The sequence below is a fragment of the Halichoeres trimaculatus genome, unplaced genomic scaffold, assembly GCF_033239565.1.
Source record: "Halichoeres trimaculatus isolate MK-OKI-2021-1 unplaced genomic scaffold, fHalTri1.1 fHalTri1_scaffold_20, whole genome shotgun sequence".
In the NCBI taxonomy this organism is placed as follows: domain Eukaryota; kingdom Metazoa; phylum Chordata; class Actinopteri; order Labriformes; family Labridae; genus Halichoeres; species Halichoeres trimaculatus.
In genome coordinates this window covers 26,365,498-26,386,197 of record NW_027437198.1, presented here as the reverse complement: position 1 = coordinate 26,386,197, position 20,700 = coordinate 26,365,498, and the positions used below count along the sequence as shown (strand labels likewise).

Sequence of the window (20,700 nt, the reverse complement as noted above, 5' to 3'; positions counted from 1 at the left end):
AGCCTACAATACATGAAAAGTTGAGGCGGTGCAGCCCATTGGTGCGTTAGAGCGCCACTCTTTGGCTGATACCATTGAAAACCATTGCTGTCTAATGCACTAAAAATGTATCAATTATTTAAGGACCAAAGCAACAAAATCTGCTTTAAAACATACCCATAAAGTGATAGTTATTCTTTAAATTTTGTGATTCAAGGCCCACCCACACCTGAAACCCTGGCTCTGTCCCTGACGACAGCATCTCTGTAAATAGTGTTTTGAACATCATGCATCTCTCCAGCGCACATGGCCTCGCAGCTCCAAGCTGATCTGAGCACAGAAGTTCAAGCTCTGTGTTTGTCTTCGAGGCGAGTCATATGTTCAATAAATAAATAAACAAAAGTTTTAGTCAAAGATGAAGTAGAGAGGGTGGGGCTCACCTCAGCTCCCCTCACTGTTTGTCAGCAGAGGGTGGGATGAGAGAAAGTAACAGACAGAGGGGAGGAGGGAGGGATGGTGAGCAGCGTGGACCACACTGCTTCAAACCTTATCAGGGGCTCTTTGTCCACTTTGTGAATCCGCCCATCCTAGGAAATGAGAGCTTCCTGTTGTTTTATAAAGCCTTCCTGCAGAAAGGTTGAGATATGTAATCCTGGGCCGGCAGAGCAGACGGACAGAGCCCGTCAGGCACGATGACAGCAGCTACTTTCTCTCTGATGTTCCCAGGCTGTTTGGGGACTCTCCTCCTCTGGGGTAAGTAGATTTACTCCCTCCATTTCTCCACTGGTGTGATATAACTCCTTTGCTTTGCCCTCAGTCTCACCTCTCAGGAGGAATGCTCGCAGGCTCGCAGTGATTGAGAGGCTTTTAGAAAGGAGCTTAGCCAGTCTCGTGATTTAGTTTTAAACTGTTTGGATTAAAGGTCAGTCAGTGATTTTTATCATCATTTGTTTTAGATTTTATTATTAGGGGAATTATAACAGCTTACTTTACCATGTAATTATTATTCCTTCCTGTTTGTTTGTGAAGTTATTATTTCATTAAGTGGGAAAGGAATGTGTTGGCGGTTAAATGTCCTTGAGGTGACCATTTTTAGTAATAAGGAAAGCAAACAAAGGGAGGATGACCTGTTCACTCCCTGAGGCTTTTGCCCTGCAATTTCCTCTCTGCTCCAAGTCTTCAAGTACAGACTTCTTCATCAACATCAGACTGTTTGTAGCTTCATACGAGGGACAGAACGATCATCGGAGCTGTTATTCAGCAATTTGAAGCAGATCGGCATCTGCCTTTTTTTAAATCTGGCGGCCGATAAGAAATTTAATTTCCAATACAGCCACCCATAAGACTTACTGATTATTTACCCCCGAAGTGAAGGCATCCCATCACCAGGTTGCAGTGTTTTCCCATCAGTGCCATTTTCCGAACTAGTGGAATTGAGAAATAAAACATGATCCCAAAATGTCCAGGAAGAGAAAAGTTGATGCATATGAAGCTGTTTCAGGAAAGATGGGAAGGTTGTGTTATGAGGCTGTGGTGGTTGTTAAAGAGTAAAATCTATGTCAGCATTTTGACGCCAAACACGGAGCTAAGTACGCCAAAGTGAGCCTTCAAGAAAAACAACAAATAGAGCAAGATTTAAATGCAAACTGCAATCACAGCAACCTAAAACAACACGGTAGGCAGTGAAAGTTAACTTTATGTGGATGAAGAAATTTTCCGCATTGCAAAGTCTTTTTCAGAGGTTGCATTTTTGAAGCAGCAGTTGCATTTATTTTACATTACATAGCTACTTTTTGTACTGTCTTACAGTCACATCTGGCCCTTTGAGGGAAACCATCATGCTGATGTGGTCCTCAGTAAAGATGAGTTTGACACCCCTGCTTTAAGTCGTTTAAACAAAGTTAGGTGTTGGAGTTCCAAATTATCCCAAATTTTGATGCCAATGTTTTCACTTTTATACTGCAAACAACAGAAATCTTATCAAGTGTTTTTGTCTTATTTTAAGTTAAAAATGTCTTATTATACTTAATTTGAGCCACATTCAACTGACCAGTCCAGAAAAATCTTGTTTCATGTTGTTTGAAGAGAAACTTGAAGCCTGAACAGTTTGTATCAAGTAAAAAAGAAATCTGGCAATGGGACATGAAAAACTTGCTAGAAAATTTGCCTAAAACCAGAATAACTTCTTTGTACAAGTATATTTTCTAAAAGAATTTTTAAGGTTTTGAAAGTTGAAAGTTCTTTGAAATAAAAAAAAAGAAGAAGATTTTTTTCGTAAATATTTGAAATTTCTTTTTGGAGTTTTTATCAATTTTTATACATTCCAACTATTTTGTGAAAATTTTGCAAATTTTCAAAATTACAAAAATTTCAAGAAAAAAATTCTGCAAAAATTTGCTTGAAACTAGTAGAACTTCATAATCTAGAAACTTTTCAAGGAACTTTCCACAACTTTTTTTTGTATTGGAAAATTTTGGAAAATTTGGCTTATTATGTAAGTGATTTTTTTTTTAAGTTCTGAAAATTTAAAAAAAAAAAAATGTGAATTTATTTGCAAATATTTGAAATTTAATTCATTTGGAATTTTTCTTCAAATGAAATTTAAACAATTTTGTGAATTTTTTTCAAACTTTTCAAATAAAAAAATTTCAAGAAAAAAATGCGCTAAAATTTGCTTACGAGTAGAAAAATGTCTGAATACAATTATTCCCTCGTTACTTCCAGATTTTTTACTTGTTACAAGCAATTTAGACCTTGTTTATGTCTTTAAATAACTTCAAATACACATTTTTATGGACTGTTGAGGTGAATGTGGCTCATTTTAAGTCTAAAAAGACATTTTCCACTGAGAATGAGACAAAAACACTTGATAAGATAGCAGTTTTGTGCAGTCCTGAAATGAATATCGACCCCAGGTATTGTTTATCGGCTTCCTTGACTCCTGATAATCGGTGTCAGTATTGGCCCTGAAAAACAGTATCAGTCTATCTCTACTCCATACACAGCTGTCTAATGGATGATTCCTCTCACAGCAGGATGCTCGACTGTGCTTTGTCTGGTGGATGAAAAGTTAGCGATCCAGCCCACGACAACGACAGGTACGTGTGTCTGTAGAGAAATACACACACACACACATTTCAAGCACGAGCTCAGATCCTCTGATTAACCCGACTGTCCTCTGCAGGGTATCGCTCCACAGAGATGATGGCTGAAAGTAAGTTCACATCCCTTCATCAAAACTGACTTTTCACCTACATTATTGTTTGATTCAGATGTAGCTCCTCAGAGTGGTCCTATGTTTACGTCTACTCGGGGAGTTTTTGGGACACATTTCTTTAAATCACTTGCTGGACCTGAGCTGACAAACAGAATACAGCCAAGCACAGAGACACAGGTTTCTGCCAAGTTCTCCGTGTGTTTTATTACGAGAATCCAAGACAAACTCTGGGGGAGGTCTCCACCAGCGAGGGGTCACCAGCAGTAGACACAAGGCCCATAATGGCTGGGGGTGAAAGGTTAACAGAAACCGTATTATGAGCACCCCCCACACGGCTCCACTTCCTGAATTTGTTCGTCATTCGCCCCACGCAGCGTCTGCGATCAACGCATGAACTCTGGGTTGTGAAACAACTGGAACGTTGGAGCAGCGCCCCTTTCACTGTTCCTCATCCTGTGCCTTCCTTTTTTTTTTTTTTTTCTCCTCCCCAACTGTCCCCCCTCCTCCCCCCCACCTCCAAGCTCCTCCTCCTCTGAAGAGACACATTTCCTGATGTCATTACTAAATCAAAACGCAGCTCGGCAAACAGATGTTGTGAGGGGCCCAACATGTGGATCCAGTGACATAAATTAATGAGTTAGCCGTGAGAAAACATAAACCTCCATTTTTCATTCATCCAATCAAAGCAGCACGCTCTCTGCCTCTTTGAGTTAAAGTTAAAGTCCTGACAGTGGGAAACTTCTCACTCCTGAGCTCCTCGTGTCATAAAAACAGCAAAGTTTCCCACACTGGGTGAAAAAACAGCTGTTTTCAAAGTGCATGTGTGTAAACTCCTCCAACAGCTGCTCAGCTCTGACTAATTACTTCTTCCAGGTTTGTTCAAATTTGTCTGAATATGAAATCACGGCTGTCTGCACCGCACACCCTGCCGAGTCATGATCACATCCACCCCAAAACGCTCAGCCCTAAATGTTTACTTATGTTTCCTCTTTGGCAGAGGCAGCCCAAAAGGCAAATAAATCACATGCTGTGAGCTGGCCAGGCCTTCCACTGTGAGAAACTGAGACTAAAAAGCAGAACAAGAGTTAAAGAGTAAAGGGTTTTCAGATGTGAGTCCAGCCCAGCTTGGGTGTGCTCCCTTTTATTTGGGAGAATGGAGAGGACAATCTCTTTTGCCTCCACCCCTTTAAAAAAGGAAGAAAAGCCACAGAAACGCGTGTTGGAGAGGGGAAGAGCTGCTGCCAAGGCGCGGGGCCGTCAGACAGATCTCCGGAGAACATCTGCTCACCGCGGGTAACACTGTTTGGACATCTGGTAACCGAAGGTTGCACTGCGTCTCTTCCATCCTGTCGGGCTTCCTGTTATGCCTCGCCGTGCACACTGTGAGACGCTGGGCTCTATCATACATGGTGATCGTCTGGGGAAACGCACCTTCATTCCTTTTTCTCTGACATGAAGGGAGCACTGGGTTTCATTGGGGTGTTTCTCTGCTTTCTCTCCGGTGAGTGTGTGGTCTCTGCTCTGCAGCTGCAAATGCCTGTCTCAGTGCTAGTCATGTGAAGAAACTTGTGGAGCGAGGAACAGTCTTTGGATTGTGTTTTCAATGACTGACTGAGACATGTCTCTGCTTGGGGATTAAAGAGGGGTTATGTGCACTGAAACAGACTTTTCTCTATTTCAGATGCCACTTATGGAGAGTCCACTCTGCCATTAGGTAAGTCACACACCTCTGTGGCCTCATGTTTCATTAATCCCATGTGAAACAACAATATAAAGTTCTTTTTGAAGATGTCTGACTCTCTTCTTTCTGTCTTTCTTTTCACGTCTGCAGCTCCCACAAAGTGTGGGGATAAATCTATACTATGTGGGGATTACTGTGACATCTGTCAGTATTTTGCGGGATCAATAATGGAATGCCTTTCCGTGTTGATGACACATCAGTGTCTCGACAAATTTGAGAAAGCGATGGCATCACTGAACAGCAGCGACTGGTGCATTTGGGACAAAATGACGACGTAAGTTTGTACCTGAGCTGCAAAAAAAACATAAATCTGATCAAGTGTTTTTGTCTTACTGTAACACTTGATTTCAGCTATATCCAATTTATCAATTCAGAAAAATGTCTTATTTCAAGTTATTTAAACTTTTCTCTTGTTTCATTGGAAGAATCTTTTTTTTTACTTGTTCCAAACTGGTAACGGGTTAATAAGACAACTTTTACTTAAATTAAGACAAAAACACTTCATAAGATTTTTTTTTGCAGTGTAATAAAGGCAAAGGAGCACTTTTTTCTAACTAAAACAAAACACTTGATAACAAACTGCCATTAAACATCTGTTAAAGTGAGGATTTAACCATTTAAAGATCACAAACTGTTAATATTCTGACATCAATTCAACTTGAGAGTCTAAACTGAGTCCATCTTAGACTTCTTTGGAGGCTGTCATCAAAATCTACATCAAAGTGCTTTTTCAATTCCTGATAAATGAAAAAAAAAAGACAGGTTAATTTTCAAAACTTAAAAAAAAACAACTATGAAACTCAAGCCCACACTGCAAATAAAATAAAAAACAATAAAATAAAATAAAAATAATATATATAAAAAAATCTTATCAAGTGTTTTTGTCTTATTTTAAGTCAAAATTGTCTTGTTATACTTGATAAGAGCCACATTCACCTGATCAGTCCAGAAAAATGTCTTGTTTCAAGCTATTTAAAGACAAAATTAGGTCTTAATTGCTTGTAACATATAAAAAAAATCAGCTGATGGAACAAAAAAAGTTACTTAAAACTAGAATAACGTCTTTTTTTAATCATTTCAAGCAATTCAGACCCCATTTTTGTCGGCGCTGCTAAATCTTTTTCAAGGGTTGCATTTTTGAAGTAGTAGTTGCATTTATTTAACTTTACATTAAGCTACATTGTATCCTGTCTTACAGTAGCCCTTTGAGGGAAACCATTATGCTGATGTGGCCCTCAGTAAAAATGAGTTTGACACCCCAGCTTTTGTTGTTAGTAAAGTTGACTTTTTACACTTGATATAAGCCACAGTCAACTGGTCAGTCCAGAAAAATGACTTGTTTCATGTTGTTTCATGAAAAAAATGATGCCTGTAAGGTTTGTATCAATTAAAAAAAAACCCTGCCAATGGAGCAATTGCTCAAAAATGTGCTTAAAACTGGCAATGGCTTAATAAAAGTAACTTTTCACAAAATTACTGAATTTCATTTTTTTTTTTAAATTGTAGCTTTTTAAAGTGACACTTTTTTGTATAAAATTCTTTAAAACAAAAATGTTTTTTTTTTTTTTTTTTTTTTTGGGGGGGGGATATTTGAAATTTCATTCTTTTGGGATTTTTTTTGATAAAAATTTGCTTGAAACTAGAATAATGTCATAATACAACTTTTCTAATTTTTTTGGAAAAGCAAAATTTAAAAAAAATAGCAGTTTTTTGGAATTATTATTATTTTTTAAGTTCTTAATTTTTTTTTTTTAATGGATTTTTTTGCAAATATTTAAAATGTTTTTTTTGGGGGGGAAATTTTTTGAATTTTAGAAATCCAAAAAATTTTGTGAAATTCTTCAAAGAATAATTGCTTGAAAATAGAATAATGTCTTGATACAAGTCGGTCTTGTTCAATTGGCAGATTATTTTTACTTTTTACATCAATTCAGACCTCATTTTTGCCTTTATATAACTTAAAATAAGACATTTTTTTTGACTGGTCAGGTGAATGTTGCTGATATTGAGTCTAAAAAGACTTTTTCCACTAAAAATAAGACAAAAAACTTGCTCTGATTTCAGTTTCTTGCAGTGAATGCTGAGGTTTCGTTGTCTGAAGGATCACTCTGACGCTCTCTGTCTCTGCTGCAGCATTTACAGTAACCTGAGCCAGTGCACTGAGGATATCTGTGACTGCCTCCTCATCCCGTGGCCCAACCCTCTGGTGGAGCAGACCTTTGTGAACATTCACTCCACCTTTTTCAGAGACTGTCCCTCAGAGGAGCTCAGCGACCCTCCGCCGGCGATCGTCTTCGCCCTGGTGATAACTCCCATCTGCCTGATCCCTGTCATGGTGAGCCTGGTGGTGCTCAAGACCAAGAACGGGGACGGCAGCTCCTGAAGAAGAACCAGAGACGTAGAGCCTATAAAACCTCTTCTGGACGGACTCGTATATCTCAGCCAGAGAGGAGACCTACTGAAAGATGACATTTATACACACAACAAGGTTCCTGGTACTAACAGGGACCGGCTTTGACCAAACCTATCATATCGTCCTGTACCATACTGTGAAACAGCTTGTATTTATCTTCCTGACTTGACATTTGAACATTTATATTTGGAAAAACAAAGATTTAAATGTAGTGTTCAGGGTTTTTACAACAGAAGCTTTAAAGCTTGACAAATCTGTTTTAGTTTAAAAAGACAAAGTAATTCTTTAATTACTGAACTTTCTGATCCCGTGTAAAGGAAGCAGAGGAGCAGGAGCAGAGCGCGATGCATGGATCTGGTTATGTGAGTCGTAGCGTGTAACCCAGAGGTCACACATGGGACACAAAGAGAGGGTACGCCCAGTGAAGGAGATCTCTTCCTGGTATTGTCTGTATGAGCGCTAACAAATCCATCTGCACTTTCCCTCTGTCCCTAAGACAAAAATCCTCACGTTTGCACCGTGGCTGAACTCATGCAGAGTTTATCTGAAATCTCCCCGACAAAAAGACTCGAATAGTCTGATAAACAACGACCAGTGGATAAAAATGTTGTCTATAGCTCAGTTTTGTTTGACGATAAAGCTTTTTCAGAGCTTTCAGATATGAAAAAATGTATTTATATACTGTAATCTGTTATCAGGACTTTAAAGACTTACTGTATTTTCTGAGGGAACACAATCTGCCTGTTCACTCCATGTGCTGTTTGTATTTTGATAAACTTTTTATATATTTTATACAATTAAAACCACACTTATACTATCCACTGCTGCTCTCTACACTTTAAAACCTCTGAGTAAAAGCAAATTATAGATTTCATAATAAAAAGTTAAAGATGCCATGAGGAGGAGTGCAGTGCCACCTTCTGGCCCGGAGTTTCACACACGCTGTTGTGAATGACTTTCAGCAAGGAGTGTGTTTGTTTTGCAATTAAAATGAGAATGGATTGAAACAAATTTTCTTTGTTCAGATTAACTTTTTACTTGATACAACATGCCGAGGTGGGGTATTTATCGGTACAGTTATGTTGTGCTACAGTTTGAAACATGACAACAAGCAAACGTTGTAGTAGCCAGATATATGTAGTGCTATCGGCAGCCCAGGGCTCCTGCAACATCAACAGCCCACCAACTTTCCATGCACCTGTGGCTAACCTCAAGTTTTACAGCCCTGGGAAGATAACTACATCTACAAAAAGACTAATCTGGAAGAAAATACAGATTTTAATTCTGTGAGGATGGATTCATTTAACTGACAACGTGCTAGCTTAATACATGAGCTTGATATGTGGGAAGACATTAGCAAACAACTAAAAAAATGAGTAATATTATGAAAATATGTAATCAAAGTCAAGTTTTCTTAAAAAACAGGGGAATTTTTGCAACTTGAAATTTTGCAAGTTGTTGAAATTTCAGATTTTTAATTTTTGCAACATTGTTTTACTTTTTTTTTTTTTAAATGTTGCCACTTTTTCAAACTTCAAATATTTTGGGAATTTTTGCATTTCTTTTAATATCGATTTTAGAAAAACTTTTGCAATTTTTTTGAGATTTTACTTTTTTTTTTTTTAAATTGTTGCCAATTTTTTGAACTTCATATATATATATATATATATATATATATATATATATATATATATATATATATATATATATATATATATATATATATATATATATATATCATTTTTAATATCATTTTTTTTTAAAAAACTTTTGCAAGTTTTTGACATTTTAGATTTTTTAATTTTTTGCATTTTTTTTCTTTTTTTGAAAATGTTGCCAAATTTTCAAACTTCAAAAATTTTTGAAATTTTGGATTTGGATTTTTTTTTTAATGTTTGCAAAGTTTTAAAATTTCAGAAATTTAAATTAAAAAAAAAAAGAAAGAAATGTTGCAATTTTTCAAACTTCAAATATTTTGGGAATTTTTGCTTTTTTTTTAAATATCATTTTTTAAAAAATTTTTTGCAAATATTTAAAATTTCAAATGTTTTTGGAATTTTTTTGCATGTATTTTTTTATTTTTACATTTTTTGGAAGCTATTGGAAATCCTTTAAATATCACATTTTTCTACAACATTTTTTTATTTTAACTATGTATAAAATTTTATACTATTCCTTCTTGTCTTTATTGTCAAGATAACATGGATTTTGTTGCTTCTGAATGACTTAATTCCAGGTGAGCTGAGGAAAAATGGCTCCTATGAAAGTAAGCCCCTGCGTTAGCCTTTAGCTCGTGTTTTAGCCTTTAGCCTGTGCTCTATCTCTCTCCTGTTTATCTACTTCTGCTCTTCTGTCCTTTTTCTGTCTGACAGTTTGGCTCCAGTGTCTACCATCACTACAAAATTAATCACAGAAATCATTTTCAGCAGAGAAAAACACTGATCGCTCTTCTTTCTACTAAACTTTATCAGCTAGATGGTGTTGCCATGGAGACTTAGACGTGCTGTAAATCAATCAGTCCTGCCTGACCCCATTGGGAAGCTAAGAAGTAGCATTTAAAATAGCCTGTCACTTGTAATGTTGGCGCTGATAATCTCATTTTCGAGACTCTTTTAAGCTCACTCAGAAACTCCACACACCCCCTTCAAGGTCACAGGATCTAAGGAGCTGAACCCTGATTCCTTCAAAGAGCTCTCTAACCTTTGACGGTCTTTGCTGAAACCCGCTGTCCCCCTGAGGATTGGTACACATGGCTCTGCTTTAGCCTCAGGTAGAGTTTCAGAGACTCTCCTCAGGACGAGCAGCGCGCTGTTGTCCTGCCGTTGCTACGCTGCACATGTGCTGATGTGCAGTGAAGGAAGCAGTGACAGCAGTCATGTATCACACCCTCATCTGGCAAACGCAGCTCTGCAGGGTGGGCCTCTGTGTGTGTGTGTGAGTGTGTGAGTGTGTGGGATGGGGTGGGAAAGTGTGTTTGGTGACCTTCTTCCTCTCTAGATATCAGGTCATCCTCGTCCCCACCCCCCTTCTGATGTCATTCTGTGTAACTCCTCATTGTTAAAGAAAACCAGGACAAAAACAATATTCCTCATGTTGTTATGCAAAATCAAAAGGTGAAAAATAATCTTCATTTTTTCTTTTTCGTACTTTGCCCTCTGGTGGTTTCACGTGACGAGTCAAACTGCAGAAAGATGCTAACCCAGTGCTTCAGAAAGTAACAAAAACTTTACAAAGAATGTGAAAAAGCTGGAAACAAAACACCCTGATATGATTTCAAAGACTGAGAAAATGATATTCGTGAAGATCTCAACAGAAAACAGACGCGCTCTGTTGGACCTGAGCTTCTCTCTGTAACAGTAACTCCAAGTCTTCAAAGCAGTGAGTCCACTTCAAGGCCCAGAGGTTATCCTCAGCTTTGCCACAACACGGTTACATAACAGGCGGAGATGTTTGAACTTGTGTTTGAATCAGCTGATCTGAATACAATCCCAGAGGCTTTGGATTCAATAAACTGTGCTGACACTGGAGTGTTGACTTGCTGCTGTGGGGTTGGTTTTTCTCTCTGAGGGATGAAGGAGGGGCCTCTCTGCTCCTCCAGATGATTTTCTGATGTAACTTCTGTCGTTTCGACTGATCATTTAAAGAAACTGAGGAATAAAAATCATTTTCACATAAAACACTCACCAAGATAAACAAGCTGCGAACAAGGACACAGAAACTTAAAGCTCCACTGAGCAAAATTAACTGATAATATCCTGCACGGGTGGGATATTTGATCACAACATCAAATTATTCAATCAAGTGTCTCTCGAGGTAAGGTATTTATCAAACCTAACAAGCTAACTTTGTCAATTTGTGCCGTAGTTTAGTAGCCGGCTATATTTCTCTCTCCTCACAGCCCGGTGCTCTGAGACGTGTCTGTAACATGTAACGTTAGTGAATCCTGGTTCTGTCCTACCAGAGCTCATCTACCAACTCCAACCTCACCAAGCAGAGCGAACGTAACCTCACTCTTCATTTTATTGATAGACTCTCAAGTTTGAACAGACCACTGCAGAATAACTGCTGACTGTGGGTTGGAGGCAACATTAGCACAAACACATTAACCTGGGGTTTAGCCTTTAGCTTGTGCTCTATCACTCTCCTGGTTAGCTATATTCTGCGTCTACTCTGCATCTTAAGTCCTTTTTCTTTTTACCAGTCCAGCTCCAGTATCCACCAGTGCAACAAATGAAAACAGCTTTCAGCAAAAAATGTGTTTTAGCCTTTAGCTCATATTTTAGACTTTAAATCACGTTTGAGTACTTGGCTTGTGTTTCAGCCTTTAGCTTATGTTTTAGTCTTGAAAATGTGTTTCATTCTGACGCTAATGTTTTAGCCTTGAGCTAGTGTTTAATCCTTACCCTGTGTTTTAGCCCTAAAGAGGTTACATTTTATTCTTTAGCACAGGTTCAAGCCTTTCTTATTATGTTTAGCTTGTGGTTTAGTATTTAGCTCATGTTTTAGCCTTAAGTGCATATTTTAGACTTTAAATCATGTTTTAGTTCTTGGCTTGCATTTTAGCCTTTGCTTTGTGTTTTAGCCTTGAATTGTGTTTTATTCTGAAACTCATGTTTTAGCCCCTAGCCTTTTAGCTAGTGTATAAGCCTTTAGCTTGTGTTTTGGCTGTTAGCTCATGTTTCAGCCTTTGCCCCATGTTCAAGCTTTTAGCTAATGTTTTAGCCTTTAACGTATGTTTTAGGTCTTAGCCTGTGCATAAGCCTTAACCCTTTCTTTAAGCCTTCAGCCCTTGTTTCAGCCGCTAACTCATTTTTTAGCCTTTTGCCCATGTTTTAGCCTCTCCTGATTTTTTCATTCTTTAGCATGTGTTTTATCCTTTAGCTTGTGTTTTATCTTTACCTCATGTTTTAGCCTGTGGCATGTGTTTGACCCTTACCTTGTGTTTTAGGCCTAAAAGATTACATATTATCCTTTAGCACAGGTTTTAGCCTTTCTTATTATGTTTAGCTTGTGTTCTAGTATTTAGCTCATGTTTTAGCCTTAAGCACATATTTTAGACTTTAAATCATGTTTTAGTACTTGGCTTGCGTTAAAGCCTTTGGTTTATGTTTTAGCCTTGAGATTTGTGTTTTATTTTTAAGCTCATGTTTTAGCCGTTAGCTAGTGTTAAAGCCAGTAGCTTGTGTTTTAGCTGTTAGCTCATGTTTCAGACTTTGGCCTGTGTTTCAGCCTTTTCCCCATGTTTTAGCTTTTAGCCCATGTTTCAGCCTTTAGCTTATGTTTTAGGTTTTAGCCTATACTTAAGACTTAACCTTGTGTTTAGCCTGTAGCCCTAATGTTTCAATTATTAGCTCATTTTTGTAGCCTTAAGCACATGTTTGAGCCTTCTTTAAATTAATTTTTTATCCTTTAGCTTGTGTTTTAGCTTTTCCCTGATTTTTTAATCCTTTAGCCTGTGTTTTAGCCTTTAGCTTATGGTTTAGTCTTGGGATTGTGTTTCATTCTGAAGCTCATGTTTTAGCTTTTAGCTAGTGTTTAAGCCTCTAACTTGTGTTTTGGCTGTTAGCTCTTGTTTCAAACTTTGGACTGTGTTTTAGCCTTTAGCCCGTGCTTGAGCTGTTTCTCAAAACTTTATCCTTTAGCTTGTGTTTTTGTCTTTACCTCATGTTTTGGCCTGTGACCTGTGTTTAACCCCTACCCTGTGTTTTAGCCCTTAAAGATTAAATTTTATCCTTTAGCCTGGGTTTAAGCCTCTAGCTCATGTGTTAGCCTTTAGCTCGTGCTCTATCACTCTCCTGTTTATCTTGCTTCTGCTCTTCTGTCCTTTTTCTGTCTGACAGTTAGGCTCCAGTGTCCACCATCACTACAAAATTAATCACAGAAATCATTTTCAGCAGAGAAAAACACAGATCTCTCTTCTCTCCACTGAACTTCGTCAGCTAGCGGGGTGTTGCCATGGAGACTTAGTTGTGCCTTAACACTAATCACTAAGAAACTCCTCACAGCCCCTTAAAGATAAACCAAAGATAAGGTAGGTTTGTGATCATGTTGGCTCAGAAACTTTAAGGATGAGCTGCTTCTTAAATGTTGCTTTAAAACCAAAATCATGTGTTTTTAATCCTGAAGATCTATAGGATGGAAATGATTCCAGAGACTTTATGTACGGATGTCAAATATAAGAGAGATAAATAACATTTTGTTGATCCATTGCTCTGTTTCTCATGTATCTAAGGAGTAGGAGAGGAGAGTTTGTGATGTTGAAATCCTGACACCGGTTGCAGAAGAGCAAAAACACCCTGCACAGTGTGAGCGTGTATTCAGCAGAGATAAGGCCGGTTAGGGAGAGGCTAACTTATGCAGATATGCAGGAGGAGGAGGAAATAACTGCTCTTTCACTCAACTTTCAAACAGTTAAGGAGACGATCTCCGTCTAATTGGCTCCGACAAAGATTTCCCTCCCTGGAGTTGTGATCACACTCTGGAGCCACAGCTGCGACTCGGGTTGCAGGGTGCTGCTTTTTGGCTCCCTGTCACAGCCTGGGAGTCTTCACACCGTGGGAGCTGACGGCTGTCATGTCTCTCAGATCTGACTGTGTGATTGTAAAGACAGCCGATGAGGGCATCTGTACATCCAGCCCTGCTTCCTTTGGCAGGTTCCCTTCCTTGGGTGTCAGTGATATCTGACAGCCTCAATGCCCACATGAAGGAGCATCCTGCAGAATCATTACCGCCTATGGAGAAGTTATCGATATCAGCCTGATATTTGTTGCCGAGCAGCTCACTGAAGCCCTGTCAGGCTGGAGCCAAGCCAAACCTGCTCAGATTAAAAGCTTGCACGCATTGATGCGAGTCATTCAGGGCGACACGTGTAATTACTTTATTGTGCAGCTGGCACTGCTGTGTCTGCGCTGACCCTTTGGCTGGATGGCAGCGAGCTGGCAGCAGACGAGTCAGAGACGAGCAGGTCTGACACAAGAGCTGCTGCTGCTGCTCCATCGGTCAGAATAAACACGAAGAAACACAACGTGAGAAAACCTGTGTTCACTTCCAACTCAACATCTGAGTGACAGGAGGCCCAAAATGCTCCTCACTTCTTGGAAAGTGATGAAGAAAGAGCAGAGACTTCAGTGACCAGTAGAGGTCAGTGTTGCAAGAAGATCCTGCACAATGCCCCTAAGTTGGAAAAATACACTCCTCCCAATAAGTCAGGGATAATGAGAGAGACTCTGAGGTGTTTCACTTCAGTGATTTTCAGGATAGGGAGGCAACTGTTTTAGAGTGAGCCTTAAAACATGGGGTCAATAACAAAAAAACATAAAGACAATCCTTTTCAATGTGGCAACAATTTTAACATTCTGGATCATGGGTCTGCATCCTTAACTTTCATAGGAGCAATTTTGCCTTGACTCGCCTGCATTAAAATCTACTTTATCTTCACAATAAAGACTTGTGTATAAAATTCTATACAAAATAAAGCCTATCTAAATAGGATTTTTTTTTGATTAATTAAATTGTACATGTGGTGTGTTGGTTTTTCAATTTTTAATAAATTAGGACAAAAAGTAAAGGAAGTTTAAAACTTCTGCAAAACTTTAAAAAATAAGCAGAAATGTTTTAAAAAAATTGCAAATGTACAAAATTTACAAACTTTGCAAAATCTGTAAAAAAAAATTAAAATACAAAAAAATATTTTTTGTAATTTCAAATATTTTTGAAAGTTCAAAAATATATTCTTTTAGATATTCAAAAAAATTAAAAAAAAATTGCAACTTTTAATTATTTTTTTAAACTTGTTACATTTGTTACAAAAAAACCTTTTTTTTTTAAATATTTCTGAAAAAAAAAAACGAAGACACCTCATGTACAATCTCATCTCATCAATCCCAAAACTTTCTTGTTCAGTTTATTTTTCACTAGATTTTAACAATGTGCAGATTTTATACACTTCATTTCTTTTTTGTGAAGATAGAGAAGATTATGCGGCTCTGGAATGACTTTAACGAAGGTGAGCGGAGGCAAAATGGCCTCAGAACAACATCATTGCAATTTTGGTAACTGTTAACGTCTAAACCGTTTGGATAATAAAAAATAAAGTAATAAATTTGGTGTTTCTACTCATTCATTAATAGTAATATCAAATGGAACTGTTACTTATTTCATTAAAATTCAGACAAAATAGGAAAAGCACTCATGTTAACAACATCATCCCTAACCTATTGTCAGAAATAAGAACTGGAAACTTCAGAATGTGGAATCTGATTCTTTGAAGACGCCATGAGGAGGATCTGTTTTAATTGCTCTCCCTCGCCACCTTGTGGCCCGGATTTTCACGCACACTGTCGTAAATGACTTTTAGTGAAGGGTGTGTTTGTTTTGGAATTAAACAGAGATCTGATCAATCTGGATACAACTCGACAAGGTAAGGTATATATCAGTACAGTTTTGTAGCACTACGGTTTGAAATGTGACATAAAGCCAGCTATATGTAGTGCTATCGGCAGCCCAGTGCTCTGAGACATGTCTTTAATGTGTAACGTTAGTGAAACCTGGACATGTCCTGCCAGTCATCTACCAATCAGAGCTAATGTAACCTCACTCTTTATTGTATTGATAGACTCTCAAGTTTGAACAGACCACTGCAGATTAACTGCTGACTGTGGGTTGGAGGCAACATTAGCACTAACAGTTTAGCCCTTTTAGCCTTTAGCTCGTGCTCTATCTCTCTGCTGTTTCTCTTTCTTCTTCTCTTCTGTCCTTTTTCTGACGTACTGTAGATCAATCCTAGAAGGGAAACTTTTTCAAGATCCTTACAGCCCCATTCAAGGAATAAAAAAACAAAGTGGGGATATTGCAACGACTAGTTTTGTGAGGAAGGAGTGAGGGATGATACACTGTAAATCTTATCACTTCTGACTTCTGAGGAAATGATGGGTCTGTTAAGACGTCAAATGTTTCACTACGCTCATCAGATGTTTGCTAAATTAGTACGTCTTCATGTGATGTTGTGTAAGTATCACACAGTGGGTATTTAGCTCCTCACTTTGACTGAAAACAAGGAGCCAGGAGACAATATTAATAGGTATCTTGGGATTGGGTTGTAGCTCTGTAAATGTCTCCTGTTGTAAGATGAATAAAGGATTATCTTATTTTCTTTCTGAAGCTAATGTTTTGTACTTTCAAGCCCTGATCAGATTAAGTTTGGTGATGACAACATTATTCTGTCTCCTTTGGCTAAACATTAGTCTAAAATTCATGGGAGTGAAATCATATTTCATGAGGGTTTAATACAACAGGAAGTGGATTTAAATTAGGTTTGTGTTAAGTTAGAAACAAATCTTTGAAAATAAATTATTTCTGTTGTTGACTCTTCTTTAAAAATCCCTCTTTGAGTCGTCCCCTGGAGTCGTTAGTGCTGTAATATTATACACATCTGTCACGCTGCGTAACGAGAGGCTCTTAAACGTGAAAACTAACACAACGAGACAATTAGGAGCACAGTGACCTTCAACTCTCACATCTCATTAAAAATAATGATGAATCCTCTCTGAAGCTTCCCCGCAGGACTTCTGAACACAAACATGCAGAAAAATGCAACTGCAGGTCATGTTAAAAACATATGACTTTATTGTTTCCCTCTGTTTTTAGGCCGTGGAGGGGGGGCCGGATAAAAGTGAGGCGTGTAACTGATCTGTGATGACAGGGCCGCGGGCATCTCCGACCCGCCTGACACACAGCAGAGGAGACACAGAGTGAGCGTTCAAGAGCAGCAGGCCCTGCCGGATGTCAGGAGAGGTTTAAAGAACAGAGGAGGAGAGGATGATCCTCAGCCTGCCAGAGAGGAGACAAGAGAGGCCAGATTCCTCGGTTTCCTGGGTCTATTAGTGGGTTAAACCTTTAGATGTTCAACCGATGTCATCTTTAAAAAAGTATTTGTAAAAAATTAGCAAAAAAGATGCTTTGAAAATGATCTCTTCCCTTGATTTTACATAAAGTGCATATTATTCATGACATTAACCCACACTGAACTTTAAATTGCACAGCTCCACATTGCACCTTGTGTCCTTTATTTATCATTATTAGTATTTTTTTTTTTTTTAAATTCTATGAATGTTCTTTTATTTTAACACTATCTTTTGTGGTTTTAGATATTAGCAACAGTTTGAATTGAAAACATACATATAGAATGTGTTGTTGCTTTTTGATCAACAAAACGAACAAAAGAAATATATTAAAAAAATAGAAAAAATAATAAAACAAAACATAACAATAGAGAAACAGAACCAAAAATAAATAAATAAATAAATAAAACACAAACTAAACAGAAAACAAACAAAGTGTTCTCATAAAAAATCTGATAATATAAAATAAAATAAAAGTTAATAAATTAAAATAAAAAATTATAAAAATGATATAAAAATAAAAAAGTATAAAAAAAAATAATAAAAAAATTAAAAGTTGCAGGATTTATCATTATCATTATAATTGCAGACTTGGTTCTTTGTCCAAATTAAAATAACCATCAGTAATTTTGACATATGACAAAAATGATTTCCAAGTTTTCCCCAAAAATGAAGCACCACTTTGATCTAGCTCATTTTTTAAAATAAATTTTCTTAATTTCTCTATATTTTTGTATTTTTAAAATATTTTATATATGCTATACATGCTTGCTGTTCACGTTATTTTCTGGTTTCCTGTTAATTGTCAGCACAAAAAAACAAAATAAAATAAAACAAACAAATAAATTAAAAAGTAAAAAAATGAAAATAAAAATTATTAAAGATAAAGAAATAAAAATAAAAAGTATAAATCAAATAAATTAAAAGAAATAATAAAAAATAATGAGAGTTGCAGGATTTATCAGACTCCATTCTTTGTCCAAATTAAAATAATCATCAGCGCTTTTGACATATTACAAAAATGATTTCAAAGTTTTTTTAAAAAAAGCACTGCTTTGTTCCAGCTCATTTTTTTAATTAATATTCTTTTATTTTTTCTATATTTGTATATATATATATATATATATATATATATATATATATATATATATATATATATATATATATTTATATATATATTTATATATATATTTATATATATATATATATATATATATATATATATATATATATATATATATATATATATATATATATATATATATATATATATATATATATATATTTTATTTATATTTATATATATATTTATATATGTATTTATTATTTTAAATCTTTACTTCTATAGTCTATTACTTAAGTATTTGCTCAGTTGCTGTTCATGTTCTTCCCTTGTTCCTTGTTCCTTGGTAGCACGAATGCACCAAGTCAACTCCTAGTAGCTGCAAATGTACTTGGCAATAAATCCTGATTCTGATTCTGATTTGAAGGAACCTATTTTGGCCACTAGATGGCAGTGTTTGAGAGCATATAATAATGTTAAAGCCTCTACCTTTCAGCATGAGAAAGTACATTTTCTAATCTGCTGCTGATGATAGTTTGATCACACACCCTCATTGGTTTCGGCTTTTTAAAGAGCTGCAGTTCACACCCAATCTTCAAATGATCTAAATGAAACGATCTGATCCTTCTGTTTGGACACTCCCCGTCTGAGTCAATACACAACACAGCTCTCATGAACAGAAGACAAACAGAGTCAAACAAACAGAGGTGAAACATGTTTTCTACATGTGATCTGGATCATTCTGGTCTGACTGTATGTTTATGAAGCTCACCCTCAGTTTGTGTTTGAATCTGAATGAGGATCTACAGCAGGCATCATGAGATCGTAGACCCCTTCGTATATTTGTGTGGTGGGTTTTAAAGGAGCCTTTCTTTGGTTTCGGCTGTGATCAGCTCCTTCTCGCCTTGTGTAAAGACACGCCACTGTGTCAGCTTTGGAGAGGCCTCTGTGCTCACCCACCTCCGTTTCAACTTCACATTCAGGCAGCGTTTTGACAGAAGCTTTTACCCTGACAAAGTGCTAGATTCACTCCTGTTTTGTGCTAAAAGGCATCAGTTTCAACACAAAAAAGCTCAGCTTAAGTTCTCCAGGAAAAAAAACACGCTCTCATAAATCTTTTGTTAGCAGTTTAAGACGTAAAATCCGGCCTGGTTTGAAGATTTTTTGTCTTACTCGCTGAATGAAACCCCCTGAATGCACAAAAGGATGTATTAGGTATGAAATATCTATCTTTGCATGAGCAAGCGCATCTGTAAACTCAGATTTACTGTAGGAACAGAAGCAGACACAAACACAAAAGCCCTCAATCACAAACACACACAGTAAACAAATATAATACAAAGCAGGGAAGGCGACTTATGTGCAGACGTAGTAAACATAAAGGAAAGATTGAAAAGGGGAATATGAAAAGAGTTTATGGAGCGTTCTCTTTATTTCAAAGCTGTGACAAACAAAAGTTTCCGTTTGAGGGACTGAGTGTCATTTCTTCCATCAGTTTCAGAGAGCGCTGCGGTGACGGAGGCTCAACAGGCCTGGTTTATTCCTCTTTATTCTCTGAGGCTTTCATGCAAATGCAGCCGCGACAGTGAGGGGAAACCTTTGATCTGAGCGTCTTTGTGCAAGGAACAGTTAATGCAACCGAGGCTTTAGGAATCTGACGGGAACGCAGCATCAGGATAGCAGCGTTGAGATCATAAATAGCAGCAGAGGAACCTGATATCTCTAAATGTGATGTAAATAAGGAAGTCGACGCCGCCTCCTGCCTCAGAGCCACACATTTTCCAGAGGTTAATGACTGGAGCCCGTCCAAATTGGTTGTGCCATTACTGCAAAACAACTTCTTGATGAGCGCGTAACAAACTGAGATTGTAATTTCCCCACAATTAAAAAACAATGAAGCTTTTAGGGACATCAATAATGGTTCTTCACTCGGTCTCATTCTGCAGCACCTCAAAGTCCAAACCAGGATCAAAGTCTCATAAAGAAAATGTGTCCAGTCGTTTCCCTCTCAAGTTTCCTCTGCTTCAGTGAGGAATAACAAACACAAGGGTCTTCAACCTGCGGCTCTGGAGCCTCATGCGGCCCTTTGACTCCTTTGCGGTGGACCCCTTGTGGCTTTAAAAAACTATTATTGAAATAAAGAAATTTTATTTAGTTGAACTAAATCTTCATCCCATCTGTCAACAAAGCCTGCCACCGCTCTACTTCACCTCCTACAACATCAACAGCCCACCAACTTTCCATGCACTTGTGGCTAACCTCAAGTTTTACAGCCCTGGGAAGATAACTACATCTACAAAAAGACTTATCTGGAAGAAAATACAGATTTTAATTCTGTGTGGATGGATTCATTTAAATGACAATGTGCCAGCTTAATATACATGCAAA

At 37.3% G+C, this 20,700-nt stretch overlaps 1 protein-coding gene across 3 annotated transcripts; it reads left to right on the top strand.

The window, feature by feature from the left end:
• The first annotated feature begins 552 nt into the window (after positions 1-552).
• On the top strand, positions 553-8,334 carry ramp2 (receptor (G protein-coupled) activity modifying protein 2). 3 transcript variants are annotated; one of them, XM_074696703.1, is made up of 6 exons: positions 553-732; positions 3,015-3,077; positions 3,164-3,193; positions 4,878-4,910; positions 5,028-5,211; positions 7,071-8,334. In XM_074696703.1, the coding sequence occupies exons 1-6, from the start codon at positions 672-674 to the stop codon at positions 7,318-7,320; spliced, it is 621 nt and encodes a 206-aa protein (XP_074552804.1). In that variant the 5' UTR covers positions 553-671; the 3' UTR covers positions 7,321-8,334. The 3 variants fall into 3 exon arrangements, with proteins under 3 accessions (XP_074552804.1, XP_074552803.1, XP_074552805.1); XM_074696702.1 differs by having other exon boundaries at positions 555-732; positions 3,012-3,077; XM_074696704.1 differs by lacking the exons at positions 553-732; positions 3,015-3,077; positions 3,164-3,193 and adding an exon at positions 3,205-4,697.
• Positions 8,335-20,700: the final 12,366 nt, after the last annotated feature.